The 16,608-nt window shown below is 35.8% G+C and overlaps 1 protein-coding gene across 4 annotated transcripts in view; it reads right to left on the bottom strand.

The window, feature by feature from the left end:
* The window catches only part of LOC116172090 (retinal guanylyl cyclase 2), an 88,908-nt gene that overhangs the window by 27,688 nt on the left and 44,612 nt on the right, over positions 1-16,608 (bottom strand). For 2 of the 4 annotated variants that reach the window (XM_031489220.1, XM_031489221.1), the window contains exons 7-9: positions 12,187-12,396; positions 11,876-12,130; positions 9,401-9,560 (exon numbers count right to left, since the gene is read on the bottom strand). In XM_031489220.1, coding sequence (XP_031345080.1) covers positions 9,401-9,560; positions 11,876-12,130; positions 12,187-12,396 — 625 coding nt within the window. The remainder of the gene's footprint in view (positions 1-9,400; positions 9,561-11,875; positions 12,131-12,186; positions 12,397-16,608) is intronic. The other 2 variants (XM_031489222.1, XM_031489223.1) reach the window with 1 other exon arrangement.

Genomic DNA, 16,608 nt, shown 5'->3' with positions numbered 1-16,608 from the left:
TTGAGGAATTGTGTAATATTGTTGCTGACTTTGTATATTGAGAGTTCTTGTTGTAACCAAGAGTGTGGTACTGAATCGAATGCTTTTTTGTAATCAATGTATGCAGTGTGTATGTTTCGTTTGTTATGTCTGGATTGTTCAAGTATAACAGAGTCTATAATGAGTTGCTCTTTACATCCTCTGGAATACTTGGTACACCCTTTTTGTTCTTCGTATAAAATGTTATCAATGCCTGGACTTTTCCAGTTATGTAAGTGATTAATAGTTTGAATGATGTCTGTTGTAGTGATGTTTGTGTTATTCATAGGGGTAATGTATTCAGTGCGTGTGGTTTCTGTGGTAATCCACGGGACTTGTGGATTGTGTTTAATGTCTTTGGTCCATAAGTCAGACCAGTATTGCTGGAGTGAGTGTAGAGATGGTGGAATGAGTTTTTCATTAGTGCTGTTTTGTGTTAGTGATCTGTAAAATAGTTTTTCGTTATTTTTAAATTGTGTGTTATGGCGCTTTCTATCTGCAGTTTCCCTATAGCGTTTTAGACGGTTTGTGTATATTGATAGTTTTTGTGTCAGTGTATCTCTATGTTCGTTATAGTTTGTATTTTGTTCTCGTGTGGTGTAATTGTTTAGTTTTGTAGTTATGTGTTGTACTTGTCGTGTTAGTTTTGAAGAACGAGTTCCTTGTATGTATTGTGTAATCCGACCTAAGTCACGTCTGATGTCATCGATGCGAGTTATCAGGCGTTTTTCCCAGGCCGGGGGTGAGCGTTTTTTTGTTGTGTGCTGTTGTTTGTTTATTGTTATTCTTGCACCGTTACATCTAGAAACTGCAACCGCACCGCAATACACAACAAAGTGTAGTTGATGTAAGCTTGTGTTATCGTTAATGTAATTTGGTAAGCTGTGGTCATTTAATGTTTGTGAAAGTGTGCGTAATTTTGTAGTGTGACTTTGTTTAGGTATTCGTGGTCTTTGTGTTGGGTCAGTGTTTGAGAATTCTAATAATGCATTGTCGAATTCTTTTTGAAGGGATGTGAGTGTTTGGTTCGTGTAATTATTTGTATCTATCGATGGCTGCAGTGTCGCAAATGTCTGTATTTCAGAGTTGTTTAGAACGGATGTATTATCTTGTACGGTGAGTGTGTTGTTTGTGTTGAGTAGTGCTTCAATTTCGTGCCTGATTTGTTCCTGTGTGTCTAATGTAAGGAGTGTATTTTTAATAATAACTCTACGTTGGTCTGCAATGCGTTGTTCTGTTAAGTGTGCTAAATGTGGGTATTGTGTAATGAACGCGTGATATAGTTTACCTCTGTATGCTGTCCTGTCCGTTTCCATCTTCGTGATCTCCAGATACGTACCAAAAATGAAGCGATTTATCCCTTCGTCCCATTTCATACGTCTTTTGGAGGTTTCCTTTGCGCTGGTCCCATCCACAAGCGGTTGAGAAGCAGGCACAAAGGTCGTTTATTATTATTATAAATTTCCAACGGGCCAATATGACCTACAGGCCAGGTGGCAATCGCCCCCCCCCCCCCCGGGCCAGTCCGCCCCTGAGTAATAGAAATGTTACGTTGTAACCTATAACTAAAATGTTTTAAATCATGAATTAGTTTACTATCCTGAACTAAATGAGCCAAAAAGGATTCGTTAGTTTACATACTAACCAACGAATTGGTTATTATGAATGACTACGAATATTGAGGTCACACTTCAGCCAACTACTGTGGATAGTTTGTGAACTAGCCAAAAATTCTGGTTAATTTATATAATTTTCTTGTATTTTGAGCTTTTTGGCGATAAATCCTGTATATACCTACTTTATAGACTAACTGAATAGTATACAAACCAACTAATATTCGTAGCTATTTTAGGGAAACGATGGTTTTCCATCGAAGTAACCATACATTTGGATAGTTTACATAGTATCCAGCTAGTCTGTAAACTAGTCAAGTAAACACTTGATCGGTAACATATACATATAATGAAAAAGACCTGTTTCCCGAAAGTGTGTGATAACTTCATATCAATTACGTAGATTATGTAAACACACTTGCTAATGATATAATATTATTACCTATTTGTAGAGTAGAAACTGATTGCGTATTATACATTTATTTAACGGTTTGGCGGCCTAATATTAGCGTTATGTCAGATATTTCGACTCAAATTGTACAATTGACTTATTTGGTACAATAACCAACTTTGGTTATAATTGATTGCTTTTCTGGTTGACTAGCCTGGGGAAACTTTCTTTGCTGGAATAAGTACAGGATTTACTTCTTGCGTTAGTGGGATAGGATACGATAATAGGTACTATGTAGATGTGTTTCCAAACCCATGTTTATTTCGAAATAACAAATCGATGCTTTTAGTAATGCTTCATGATTAATTTTGCACTGAAGGTATCTCTTTGACATTTTTGGACTCTTTTCAGACTTCCGTTGTTTCCAATTAACGTAGTTTCAATCGAATCTCGCAGGCGAAACAAAGAGGTTATCTCGAATTTCATTTAAATTTGTTAAATTTAGACAGTTAAATGAGAATCTGTTGGGGGACACGTATATACCATTAATTTGATCGAAACTTCTGTGTTTGGTTAGGTTGAGCAACATTTGTTACCAACCCGGTCACCTTAGAATCATGATAATATAATAAAAAAAACTAAATACGGATTGGAATAAAGTTAACTACTGCTGGTAAATGGATCGTAAGAAAAAATTATATCGCAGGAGACTCACAAACAAGCACCTAAGAGGAAACTTCGCCCTTTGTGCAAAAAATGTATTTATCCACCCCAATTTAACAACGCAAGATTTACAGTAAGCTCAACCCCCCAAATATATTACGCATACTTTACTCGAATACCCTTTTCTGTCGCCTCTAAATTTATTGGATGTGAATTGAATTGAAAAACGTCTACCAAGATCGCATTTTAAAACATCCGTTGTCAATTACGCTCACAGTTCCTATTAATTTTCCCCTTCGAAAATTCAGGATGGGAAAGCAGAGTTAATTAATAACAAAATTGAAAATTAGAGCGAGGTAAACAATGTTAACTAACCAAGTAGAAATTGAATCAATGACGTAGTGGTTGTCTACATCGAAAGGGGTAGGAAATATATTATTGATGCCAAATATTGTTTGTAACGTTACTGAACTCGGTCGGTTAGCACGAGTCGTTTACTTAAATGGAAGCTCAAGGGCATACTCGCTTCCAATTTACGTAACTGCTATCCTTCTTCGGTAAGACGGGTACACTTATAATTTTGAGGGAGAAATTTAGAGCGTCTGGGAGTGATTGATGTACGTTAAATTTAGTGAGACCTCAAGGTCTGCACTTAAGAGTGTGCACCTGCTACAATAGCATGATGAAAAACGTCAATGTGTCTCAGAGTCTCACGTAATTAGTGCGGCGCAGGTTGCGTTTGGCGCTCCCTCGTGACACCGTAGAGATTGGTATTATCGAAATAAACAGCGTCTTCGCTTCAGCGAAGATTTGTTTCCAAATCTCAGAGGAACAAATATTGTGAACTAACAGAAACCACATCAATCAAAAAGTTTGACAAATACGTTGAATACCTAGCTATAAAATTTGAGATACTTTTAGATGATGAAACTGTACACTAGCTTGCTATAATATTGATTATGACATGAACATTATATTGCCTCTTACACTAAATTGTTCGTTTCGGAGAAAACTAGGTGCAATAAAAGAGCTGCTTTTTCTTGTCGCAAAAACAAAAATTCAGATTGACAGATTCCTAGGAGGAAAGTAATCGTACTAAAATTTCGTGTAAGGCGAGGGGCCGGGTGTGACTTGTAAGTTAGATAAGGGTACATTTACTGAAAGTTGTTTATTTTGAATGTCTGTGTTTTCCGTAACCTATATCGAAGGTAGGTACACGGTTTGAATTCACACACGCGACAGCCATTCAACGTGAAGACAGCTATCCCAATTAATATTTCGCAGGTACTACATCATTTAAACTATGGCATGGCATGTCACATTAACAAAGTACAAGGAATGTCCATTACTTCTACTGATATTGATTTGTGCGACAGTGGTATGGGATGAGCAAAGAAAAACAGTGGCCGTTTCCAGATTGATTCATTACATGTATTCTAGCTAACTAGCGTTATTGTTACGATGTTGCAATCTCAATTTGAACGGGTTGTAAATATACAACTTTGGATTTCATGGAGAAAGTTGGAAAAAACATTTTCTTATAGAATATGGCCTGTAGATTCCATAATTTCAAACAGTTCCAAGATTGGGCTACTAGATCAAAAGTTACAGCCCTTTTTTTTTAATTTTCTTTCGAAATTGGTTTTTAGTCCATAACTTTTGATTGAGAAATCTAATCGAAAAAGTACGAATCGTTTTGGATTCTACGCACCAAAGTTAATAAGAAAAAGTGTTTTCCCGAGAAATTTGGGTGTAGTCGATTTTTGGAAAAAAAGGAAGGTTAAACACTGCCTTTTTGGAGGCTCCAAGAAAAAATTGTCTCAGATCGACCGAAAAAAAAACATTTTCTTATAGAATATGGCCTGTAGATTCCATAAGTTCAAAATTCACGTATGCAAACTAGCTGATGAATGTTTCTGCCGTGTGAAATTAACAAACGGTGCAATGTGACCTAAAACTGATTTTTAGAGATCTTAATCTTGAATGTTAAATTGTGCCAAAAAATCAAATCTAAAACTGATCCAAAAAATGAAAACCTACGAGTAAACTAGTTTCGCTGCAATGTAAATTATTACTAGTATTTTACCCGGATACGGTTTCTTGTGTCCTGATTGCTAGCATCTTGTGTTTGTCAACTGCTGATTACATGTAGTACAAAGTAATAGACCGTCAGATTACTGAAATTTTGAAAATTACCGCACCATGGGGAGAGTCTATAAATTATACACCCATTTATCTAAAAATAACTAGTGTAGTGCGGGGGCTATAGGTTTCAACCTTGCATTTTGTGATAACTTTACGAAACCTTCAGAGGATGTTCTAGACACCCTAAGATTCAATTTTAGTGCCGTAGATATTGTTAACTTTCCTTTCAGCATTGTAATGTCTCAATAAATACTTTAGAGCATAGTTAACTATACAGGGTGTATCATTAATATTGCGAAAAAATTCAGGGTGAGATTCCTTGCATAAAAATAAGAATAAAAGTTCATATAAACATGTAACAAAAATGCATATCGCACATTTCACTATTTGCGTAATTCATTTTGAAAAAGAAACCTAACAACTGTCAAATCGCTGTAAAGTAACGACTTTCATATAAAAAGTCAATGGCACTCTCGATAGAGTGATCCGACAAGTGATGATGCAGAGGAAACAAAAAAGTTTTATTTTCAATTGCATAATATTCAACGCCCTGTATCTCGGAAACGAGGCATTTTTGAACTTTTATTCTTATTTTTATGCAAGGAATCTCACCCTGAATTTTTTCGCAATATTAATGATACACCCTGTATAATATTCAATAGAGCAGCCAAAAGAGGTCTCCGTCACGATTTTACTATCCGCACTAGGGAATGCAATACCAGGATTGCGAGATCCCGAAATACCGGGATCCCGCAGCAATTTTGCGAGATTAATCCCGCACACAAATGGGGCGGGATCCCGCGGGATTTGCGGGACTGAGGAATTTGTCGACCAAGGGGACGACTCTGTTTGTTAATGAAACTGATAACGGCGAATTATTTTTTAAATAATTGTTAAACTTTTTTCGTTAAAAATGTCCTATGATTTTTGAGGCACTTTAGAAGACATTTTGTGCTTTACAGGTAAGGTTTTTTTGAGCTCTAAGTTAGGCCGAAGGTACTTTTTTGTTAAATATTGTGATAATTAGCGATTTATTTTAATACAGAAGTTAACCGCACAGAATTGCTTATTTGCCAATTTATTTAAAGTTTTGCGAGATCTCGCAAATTCCGGGATCCCGCGGGATTAACATCTAACAATCCCGCAAATACCGGGATTGAGATTTTGCTGCGGGATTGCATTCCCTACTAGAAACCAATTTCGAAAGAAAATTCAAAGGGCTGTAACTTTTGAACTAGTAGCCCAATCTAAGAACTGTTTGAAATTATGGATTCTACAGGCCACATTCTATAAGAAAAATGTTTTTCCGGGTCGATCTGAGACAATTGTTTTTGAGGGCCTCAAAAAAAAGGCAGTGTATAACCTTCCTTTTTTAACAAAAATCGACCGCACCAAAATTTCTCGGGAAAACAATTTTTCTTATTAATTTTGGTGCGTAGAATCCAAAACAATTCGTACTTTTTCGATCAGACTTCTCAATCAAAAGTTATAGACTAGAAACTAGGGAATGCAATACCGGGATCGCGAGATCCCCCGGGATTAACATCTAACAATCCCGCAAATATCGGGATTGAGATTTTGCTGCGAGATTGCATTCCCTAGTCCGCACTGTTAAAAGCGTCTTAAAAATAGGCAACCACGTAAAATACCCTAAATAAATTCTCCCTGAGTATTTGACAATTCCCTTCAACCTTCCTAGATGTAAGAAAATACAAAACAAACCCTGGACATACATTTTTGACCCATTTTATGGGGGGGTATTGAAATGCTACCTTACGCTTAAGAAACCCGCTATAGCAAGTGCCGTCCGGGGTTGCGGGGGTGGCGGCATAGCTGAAATTGAACCTTAGGGTGTCTAGAACATCCTCTGAAAGTTTCATAAAGTTATCACAAAATGCAAGGTTGAAACCTATTTTGGCTCTTAACCCCTGCACTAGTGGGACTCGGGTTTTTTAATTTTTTGTTCCGATAAAACCCAAAATTCTTCCTCCAGCCCCTTTTTCATTTCGTTGAACTAACAAAATGGCGACTTCTTAACGCAAACTGATGGTTTATGAAGTTCTCTGAATGCTTTTTATTAAAGAAAAATGGTACTAAAGGTTTTACAGGACTTCTCTCTACAATTTAAAAGTGTCTTTCTGAAGCTTAAATGAACAAACCACGAAAGGAGACGTTGTGGAAAGGGGTTTTGACTATCCATAAAAAACGACATCAAAATAGTTGTAAATTAAATTAACAATTACTCTACGTTCATACTACGTAATATTCGCTGGAAAATCCAGGAAAGATTGGAAAAACAAACACTTTAAATTCTATGCAAGTAACGAAACAACCACACACTACACAGCACCGGCTGCTGTACACCTCCACCTACGCCGTTGTGTATTCACGTCTTGTACAATAATACGTTTTTCCTTTCCGCCTCTGTTACATTAAATAATGGCAAAAAATCCGGACCAAACGAAAAACGTGCGGAAAGAGAAATACAGAAAGATCTGTTGGTTTAGCAAAGTTTTCATAATCAATTTTCTTCTCTCGATGCGAGTGGCTGGATTTATAAAATCTGAGTAAGGAGTTTAATTAATGAAGTTGGCAAATTCGAACGTTTTCCGAACGGCGAAAATTTATATGTATATGCAATACTGGTAGGAAAAACAGCGTCAGTGATTATCGATTTCCCTTACTGCCGAATTTAAATTCAAATCCGGTTGCTTAATCTAAAGCAAAACAAATAATCGTGCCATTATTGTCAAATTTTCCTTTTTCTTTACGTGAGCGCTTTAATAAATAATGGGAAACACATCTGGATGCCGCTGGTTGCGAAATACTGAATTAAATTTAATTAGTAGACGTGCAGGTGGTTTAAATGATGTCATAGAAGGACGCCTTTTTTCACACCAACATTGAGGATAATGGTGGAAGTAATGCGGTCAAATGATTGAGATCATAAATGATAATTTTAGCTTCTAACAAATAGATCAGTTAAACATAAAACCACCCCCATTGGCACGTGTCGAGTTAGCTCAAATTTTGATTATAAATTTTCCAATTCTCTTTATTTTTACCGAGGTGTAACAGCAAGAAGTTCGTCTCAAAATATACCCGAAGTTTGTGTTTTCCGCAATTTTAGGGGTGCATATATCAATACTACAGCATACATTTAGGAGTAATGGGCTAATGTGAACAAACAACGTAATTTTATCATTTTTATGGATAACTGCTAGATGGAAAATGACACGTTTAAATTAATTCGCTTTCGGGTTTAAGTTTACTCAACTGTAAAAGTCGCGGAACTCGTGTGAAAATTTCCGTTTCAAGTACCCAAAATAAAAACTTGGTTCGGGACTGAATACTTCAGGTCGTAGATCTCAAAAGAAATTTTCTTGCGGGACGCTGTTATTCTTTTTTAATCAAAACCCGAATCTCCCACAAAAAAACTATATTTTGAGCAGTACGATTAACGCTCCCGTAGCTCAAAACCGAATGCCAGAAAAAAGCATTATTCGGGTCACACCGTACTTGGGCGAAACCCTGTTGAGGGACAATAAATAAAAAATTAAAACCTCTCCTTAACTTAATCCATACCTATCTTGTGAATTAATTAACGTAAACTCCAAATTTTGACCCGTGTGCGTCGTTTGGAGGGAATAACGGACATGAAACTTGAAACCTGGTACTGTATAAGTAAATTCGAGAGTCATAAGCAAAATATTTTTGAAAGTTTTTGGTATATTAAGGCCTTTTCAGGGATCAAGCTCTTATATTTGCAAGTTACAACTCATTTGCCTATTTTAGCGAAAAAATTCTTATTTTAAAACACAGAATTTCGATTTAGGTATATAAGGACGAAATAATAACTCTTATGAAAGTATTGTAATCGTTTATTTTGTGTTTGTCCTTTGTCCTAATGGCATGAAATTTCAATATATATTACCTAATTGAATAAAAGGACTCAGAAATTAATTCTTATTTGTCCCCTTGATTTTCCCATCAATTATCATGTATAAAGTCAAACACTTGGTGTGTGCTTACATGATTTTAATTATCCTATAAGCTTTCTTAATGTACCTTTCTAACCCTCGTTATTATTAAACAAACGCAGGCATTTAGATGATATCCCTATAACACTTGAAACCGGATTTCTCGGCGCCCTCGTGCTCCTTAATTAACTTACCACGCAATACCGTAATAGTTCAAAAGAAAGCTGACGTTATCGCAACATAGGGCGAAAGGGAGAAACAGGTTGATGTAAACTGTAGGTAATAAACGTCAAAAGAACAGCTTTTCAAAAGGAACTCTCATGGGCCGCTGCGAAATATCCGTCGTAAGTCCTAAAGCGACCGAACGAATTAATTTCAGCGGTCAGGTCGCGTCATCTTTTATCCGTCTTGAAAGTGTCATTAATCAGTGTCATATCGAGAAAAACTTTCCAAGCACCAACAGAGGGAAAATGAACATTTAACTTGATATAATCTCAATAAAAACAGCATCTCTAGCTTTGAAATTAAAAATTTACTAAATAATGAGTTAGTCATAAATCATTTTTAAATGAATCCGACAGGAAACTTACCCCTTGCGCTCTTTTGCGGTGGCGTTATACCCTGGCCTTCGTAAAATGTGGGTAAACCGTAATCTGTAATTTTTAAAACCCATCTTGCGTCGATCACGCAATTTCTCGACGTCAGATAGCCATGGACGCGCACCGGGGTTGAGTGAAGATATTTCATCCCCTGTAAGAGATCAAAAATAGAGTAGGTACATTGGTGAGGACATTTCTATACGCAGTCCGCCAATTAAGCGGACGAAGGAATATTGACGATTAATCAATATTGACTAAAATACCCTTTCTTTATTATACGTTACATCGAAAATCCACTCTGCGTGTCCAGGTGTAGCTAAATTGCTTTAATAATGAAAAAAACGTTACTTTTGGGTACGTCAACGCGCAATTTAATAATGGCCTTCATATTTTTCCATTTACGATTTGAAAATGAGGGTGAGGTAGACTTGGAGTACAAATGGGATTACAATACAAATTCTAATTCCAAAACTTAAGATATTGAACAAATCCTTTTGTTCCTGCACATGCTACTTGTTATAAATTAATCGACTCTGTTATTCTCCAATTGTTACTAATGTAAGACTTATGCGAGTGGGGGAAGTAAATTAGTATCTTTCAATCCTAAATTAATTTTGTACATGTTTCTTAGTAGAAGGTTAATCAAACTTAACAAACATCACGTGAAGCGTAAGATGTTACACGGCAAACACAAAGTAAGTAATTAAAACGTTTCCCCTTCTTGCTCCAGGGATTAAAAAAAGAAAAATTGAATTTAATCCTTAAAACATTACATTTATATACGCTGAGAGGTGTAGTATAAATAATTCTACTTTGATAGTATTCCCAACCTGCAATTTCTCGTAATTAGCATTGAATTACGTACGTAATCGGAAAAGGTGATTGCCGGTGTATTTAACTTTTATTGATTTCGGTAGGCAAACGATCCAGATAATGTTCACTATTACCCAGATTTTAGTATAACGAAAGACCTTCCTAGCGGATTCTTTAATAAATTGTATCAAAAGAATTCGGGATTGCTGAAGGACGAAAAAGCTCGTTACAGCTCTACATAAAATCGATGTGGGCAACCCGCGATTCGCGCGACCACCTGCCGCTTGCATCGAAAAACGGGGTTATTTGTTTTTGCTAGGTAAGAAAACACTATTATAAACGTGGTGCAATTACCGTAGTAGCCAAAGCTAGGTTTTGTAGCATTGGAGAGATGTGCATGCTAAGGGATCGAATCAAAAATGACTTTACTCCGTGAACTTGGTTATACATGTTCTTTGGAAGTTTGTGGTAGCAGATGTTCGTAAGAGAAAACAGTATATACCCCGAATGTGAGTATCGAATTTTAAGCAAAACTTTTTCACTATACATATTAACGTTACCCTAAGAAATATTTTTAATTAAGAATTAATGAATTGCACTGCATTTTCCAACCATAAATATCAATGCTGAAATCTGTTATAATAATAAAAATTAATTTATCCTTCATTAACGGTACTAATTCGTATGGCAAAGATATGTATCATAATCAGTCAATGTATACTTAAGCGTTATCGCCAATTGTGAAACTGACTATAAAGCCCGTATGGTAAGCCCATGAGGATGCCTTCTCTTTTATTTTCAGATCTCCCAGGGCGTTCCGTGAATTATCGCAGTTTATAGTTTAACCGACCCCGTTCGAAACCTTGCGAGCTATGCGTAAAACGCGTAAATAGCTTCTCGCAAACGAAATAACAGGACGTAGTTCCCTCTAGCAGAAACCTAATGATGACGAATTTAGTTTACACAAGAAATGTACACAAAAGTGTAATCAAATCTAAATTGCGTGAATATTCGCCGAAGTCTACAACTAAAATAAAACTTTAGACATTGCACTGATTAGGAACGCTAAAAGGGAAAGAATGTTTGCTCCACGAACGAATTCGAATCGTACAGAAAGAAAAACCTTTGAAATTAATACTTTTTACGCTAGGCAAGACAAGGTTCCAGTCTTCAAAGTAAATTTATCTCCACTTTGCAATCTTCAACTTTGTTCCAAGGCATTAACTACATTATCGTTATCCACGAGTCTCTCTCCTTCTTAAGGGGTGACGTGGTTCATAAGTTTAAATCAAATTTAAGACATCATAATTCTACGATGAAAAAATAGTCTATTCTTATTATTAGTTATAGAGTTAGTTTCAGTGGGATTGAAATTGATCTGTTTACTGTGTCGTGATTTTCGAGGTGGGTATTATAGGGTTAAGGTCAATTATAACGTTGTCTGTTTACACCACAACGTCTCTAAGGTTATTTCTAGAGGTTAAATTCTATTGAACGCTGTATACAGAATGAAAGTTTGAAGAAATTGAAAAGATTGCATAAGCTGCCGAGCTATACTCTTCTCTATAATCGGTTACCGCAGAGTTCAACAATATTTAAACCAGTGGAAGCTATCTAAAAGAATATCTTAATAGTAATAATGATAAGACCTACCCTGACCAAATCTGTTAACAAACTTAATCTAAAGGACCAATCCAATTTGATCTCGTCCTGCTGAAGTACGTCCTGAAGTGAACCGCGCGAACACCATTCCGCCACAAGCGCAGCTCTTGGAGGTTCAGCAAGGCAACCAATTAAGGGATTCAAATTCTCGTGCCGTAATCCATGCAGCATCACTAAAACCTCAACCGCCTTCGCTTTCAGTTCGATTGTGCTGGGCGGTAGAGGTTTCATCTGTACCAAATCTCCCTGCACACAAGGCACGTCCAATTAAAACTTAATCGATCGTCAAATCGCCAACTTACATTATACCTAACTCGCGGATCGACGATCAGTTGCTTGGCCAGATTTGGGCTGGACCCAACTCTGTGCGGCGTACGGATTGATCCGCCGGATCCTTGGAGAAGGTCGGGCTTGTCCACCTCCGGCCCTCCAAATTCTTGAAGCTGTTGTAACCAGCAACACAACATCGCTTCAATGCCCTCGTCTACCTGGACAGAACACATCTTTGATAACTGAAAAAATAAATTTTAGCCAGCCTTAGCCTTTAGCGTCTACACAAAATTGTAATTAAGTCTCTAATTGCGTTTAGTATGATATAGTTCGCGTCTGTTACTGAAAGGGTTCACTTAAAAGCTTTATTTCCAACAAATTGTGCTGTAAGTTACGCTTTTGTTCTGTGGAGGATTCGAATTGATTTTCTGTTTTAGATACCCCGTCTTGATCCATTTACGTAAATTGAATACGCGTATGCCAGACCGATCTCTTCGCAAACTAATTGCAGTGGAAAGTGCAACTTGAAGCAGTGCTTTACAATAATGCATCGCAAAGGTATTGAATTGAATCTTGTTTCAAAGGATTAATTTCCATCAATTTTACCTACTTCAAACAAGCTGGGAGTAGCAAATAATTTTGCACGATGAAATTTACCAACAATTAAAATTCGTAATGTTTGCGGATTAAAACGTTTCCAAAGTTTAAGTCTGTTGTTCAGACACTTACATAAAGTTTTGTCGGTGGATCATCGGAGGATTAAATTTTATAAGCTGAGCAGTAAACCTGAAGTATATCAACTCTGTGAGGAATTCATACACATCAAACTCATACGTTATATTTTAACATTGAGTAACTTGGAAGTACTACCTAATTCATCAGCTTTGAGAGTGATATGGTGCCGAAAAGTGATGGAGAATAAGTGTCACGCTCTTTAGGGCTTTTACTTAAAATATCACTCAGAAAGAGTGAAAAATCCCATTTTACTCTTGACATTTCGAAAGAGTATCGATCTTTAATGGTTTTTAATTAAATATTACGTGTAAATTTCCTCATGTATACGAAAATACCGTGGCTATTTGAATTGTAAATTAAAAAGAAGGATGATTTTTGCCTTGTTATTATAAAAAGCAATGGCAGTATGCAGAGGAAACAGTACTTCAAAAGAATTTATTTACAACTTTCACGTTTTGTGCGGCAATATTATCTGAGGTATAGAATTTCTAATCTAGCGATACCACCAATATTTCAATAGAATTCAATTTTACATGGTGAATTGTCCTCTTTTTGTGTTGATTTGGCCGCCCAAATTTTGCGCGAGTGTCCCAGATTTTTTATTCTGGGTTACATCTTCTTGTTGGCAGTGAAAATTTCAGATTATCTTAAGTTGTGAGATTGTTTTCAGGCAGTAGCGCAATAAGGAGTGCTATATCTCTATTAATTTTCATTTGATTTTGCGATATTTCAATCCTTTCGACTGTTTCAAATTCAATTTTTTTCAAGTGCATCAAATTCTTCCGAATTTTTCATATTTAAGTAATTTACGATGTTTCGATTTCGATTCTTCCATATTTTTTAGATACTAGTGATTTTTGGATTCTCATATTTTTCCTTCTCTTCAAATTCCTCCAATTTTCTGTTTCCTTTAGGTTATTTTCCTTTAAATTCTTCCTCTTGTCTTTCTCTACAAATGTGCCTCGAGTCTATCGACTTCTTCAGAATATTCAAATTCTGCATATTTTTAAAAGTATTTAAAATTCAACATTTTTCGACTCGGGTCCTTCCGACGCAACCTTTCATCAGATTCTTTACATTCTGCAGATATATTTTATTCTTTGTATTTTCCGTTTTTATTTACATTCTTCAGATTTACATATTTACATTTAATCACGATTCTTCAGTTTATATTCTTTCATTTCATCGAATTTTTCGGATTCTTCAAATCCCTCCGGATCTTAAAAATCATCGGACACATGGGATCCTTCAGAATGTGGATTTTTTTGCTTTGAAATTACTCGACTTTTTCGATTCTTATAGATCCGTTGGATTTTTTTTGATTCGTCATTCATCGAATCCGTTTCATTCTGTACTTTCCTATCCTTTGATTTTTCCTTATTCTTAATTTTTTGATTTTCCAGAAATATTTAAGATCCTCTAAGATTCAGTTACTTCGAGGTCATTGGAACTATTGACATTTTTTGTGGGAATTTTTCCAAAGAAAAAATTCCCCTTATGTGATGGTTTTGTCCATCTGTCTCTCCGTCTGTTCGTTGGTTCCTCGCCTAACTCGAGAACGAAAACAGATACTGATGTCAAACTTTCGCCAATCGATTTCTACGAGTTCAAGGATAATATATATATGAGCCGGATTAAAAGGCAGGTCTCCGAATGCGAGCTGGAGTGGCAAAAAATCCCCTACTGAAAATCGTATGCGATTCTTCGTATCTTGTTTATAGTTTCTCTGATTCTTCAGTTTCAAGTTAACAATCAAACTGGGTGTAAAATTGGGCAGGTTTAACGGAAAATTAACAACCCCCTGCAACTAAGATCCAAAAGCTGTACAATTTTGAATTTTCATATTATTAACGAATCTATGGGGAAGGTTTAACATTCGTCCCCATTTGGAGAATCCAATACAACACTATGGACAACATTCAGTGTTTATTTCATAGTTCATTGCTCTTCCTCTAGAGGTCATCCGAATGTACTTTTCTGTACAGTGACTCTATAGAGGCAGTCTGGTCATACGGTGGTGTTCCTTTCTATTGGGAATGGAGAAAATACGCCGGATCGGTAGAAATTAACCTGGAAACGAAGGTGATGAATTGGTCTTGCTGGATACAATTGTGGCAATATTATTGTAACCATAGCAAAAACAGGGTAAATCTGTTCAGCAATTAAACGGTGAATCCGAGTATTTAGTGGATCTTGCAAATAAGTGGTGCATTGCAAATGAATTAAAAATCAATATTTCAAAAACACAACAATTAATTCTCTCCCTGAGAACACATAATCTTTTAACACCACGCTATGTCAAGTTCCTGGGACTCTGTATTGACAGCAAATTGAGTTTTAGTATGCATGTTGAACATGTTCAAGCAAAATTTAGCTGTAACTTATTTGTCCTACGTCGATTAGCAGATAATGTCTCAGCAAATGTCTTAAGACGCGCTTACTTCGCTTTGTGCCATTCTTTATTGACCTATGGTATTATAGTATGGGGAAGCTCTTCTTCCAGTGGAGATCTTTTTAGACTTCAGCGCAAGGCACTAAGAGTAATTTCAAGTCTGGGCTATAGAGATGATTGCAGACAGGCATTTATAGATTTAAAGATCCTTACATTGCCTTGTCTGTTTATTTTTACCTGCTTGTGTTATGCTAAGGCAAATCTCGCTAAGTATAGGCAACAACATCAGATTCATGCTCACGATACACGTAGCAAGGAGGATTATCGTTTACCCCTTTTAAGATTAAGTATATCGCAAAAAGGTGCAGAATATATTGCAATAAAATTTTATAATCATCTATCCGATACTATTAAGTTGCTTAATGAAAAGGTTTTTAGCAACAACATTAAACAATTTTTGTTGTCAAAGGCGTTCTATTCCCAAAATGAATATTTTAATTTCAAATTCGCCGAAAAAATTTAAATTTATGTATTAGTTTAGATCTCGGTTTAGATTTTTGTGTAATTATTTTTTATTTTGACGATTGTATGTAACTTTTTTCGGTTACTTAAACATAATAAAAGTTATTATTATTATTATTATTATTAAAATCTGCTAATTCACATATAGGGGGAAACAACTTTGAATTTTTTGTGAACACCGCTCTAAATTAATTAGAATTAACGTGAATCAATTTGAATTAGCGTGAATTAATTAGAATTAACAAAAATTAATATGAATTTATGTGAATTAACGTGAATTAATTTGAATTTACGTGAATTAACTTGAATTAACGGGAATTATTTTGATTTAACGTGGATTAATTTGAATTAAAGAAATTAAGTTAAAGCGATGAGTGAAGAATCCTTCACTCAACGGTTAAAGTGAATGTTTTTTTAATTTTATTGGATTCTTCAGTCACCTATTTATTTCGGTTTTTCCGAGCCTTCATTTTCTTCTGATGCTTCCGTTCCTGTGGAGGTTTATCATAAGCCTAGGAGAACCCAATGAATAGAGATAAAAACTCACTTCAGTGAGTTTGTAACATATGACTATCTTAAAAAATGAGTGAACCAATGCAAACGGTTTTTTTGTAATTCGTTCGGCAACCACACCCACCAAGGTCTCATAATTTGAGTTTCCCTTTAATCTATTTCTAACTAAAACAGATAAAACAGCCTTGAGCCGTAGGTTTACCGTTTTCGATGTTGTTGTCAGGTTTTCCGACCAAATTGCATGTCTGAAAATCTTTTTACATAGAAATAACGAGTTTGTTGGTTACAATTT

Source organism: Photinus pyralis, unplaced genomic scaffold (assembly GCF_008802855.1).
Source record: "Photinus pyralis isolate 1611_PpyrPB1 unplaced genomic scaffold, Ppyr1.3 Ppyr1.4_LG5, whole genome shotgun sequence".
Taxonomy (NCBI): Eukaryota; Metazoa; Arthropoda; class Insecta; order Coleoptera; family Lampyridae; genus Photinus; species Photinus pyralis.
The sequence above is the reverse complement of the archived record's forward strand: the minus strand, read 5'-3'. Positions and strand labels throughout refer to the sequence as shown.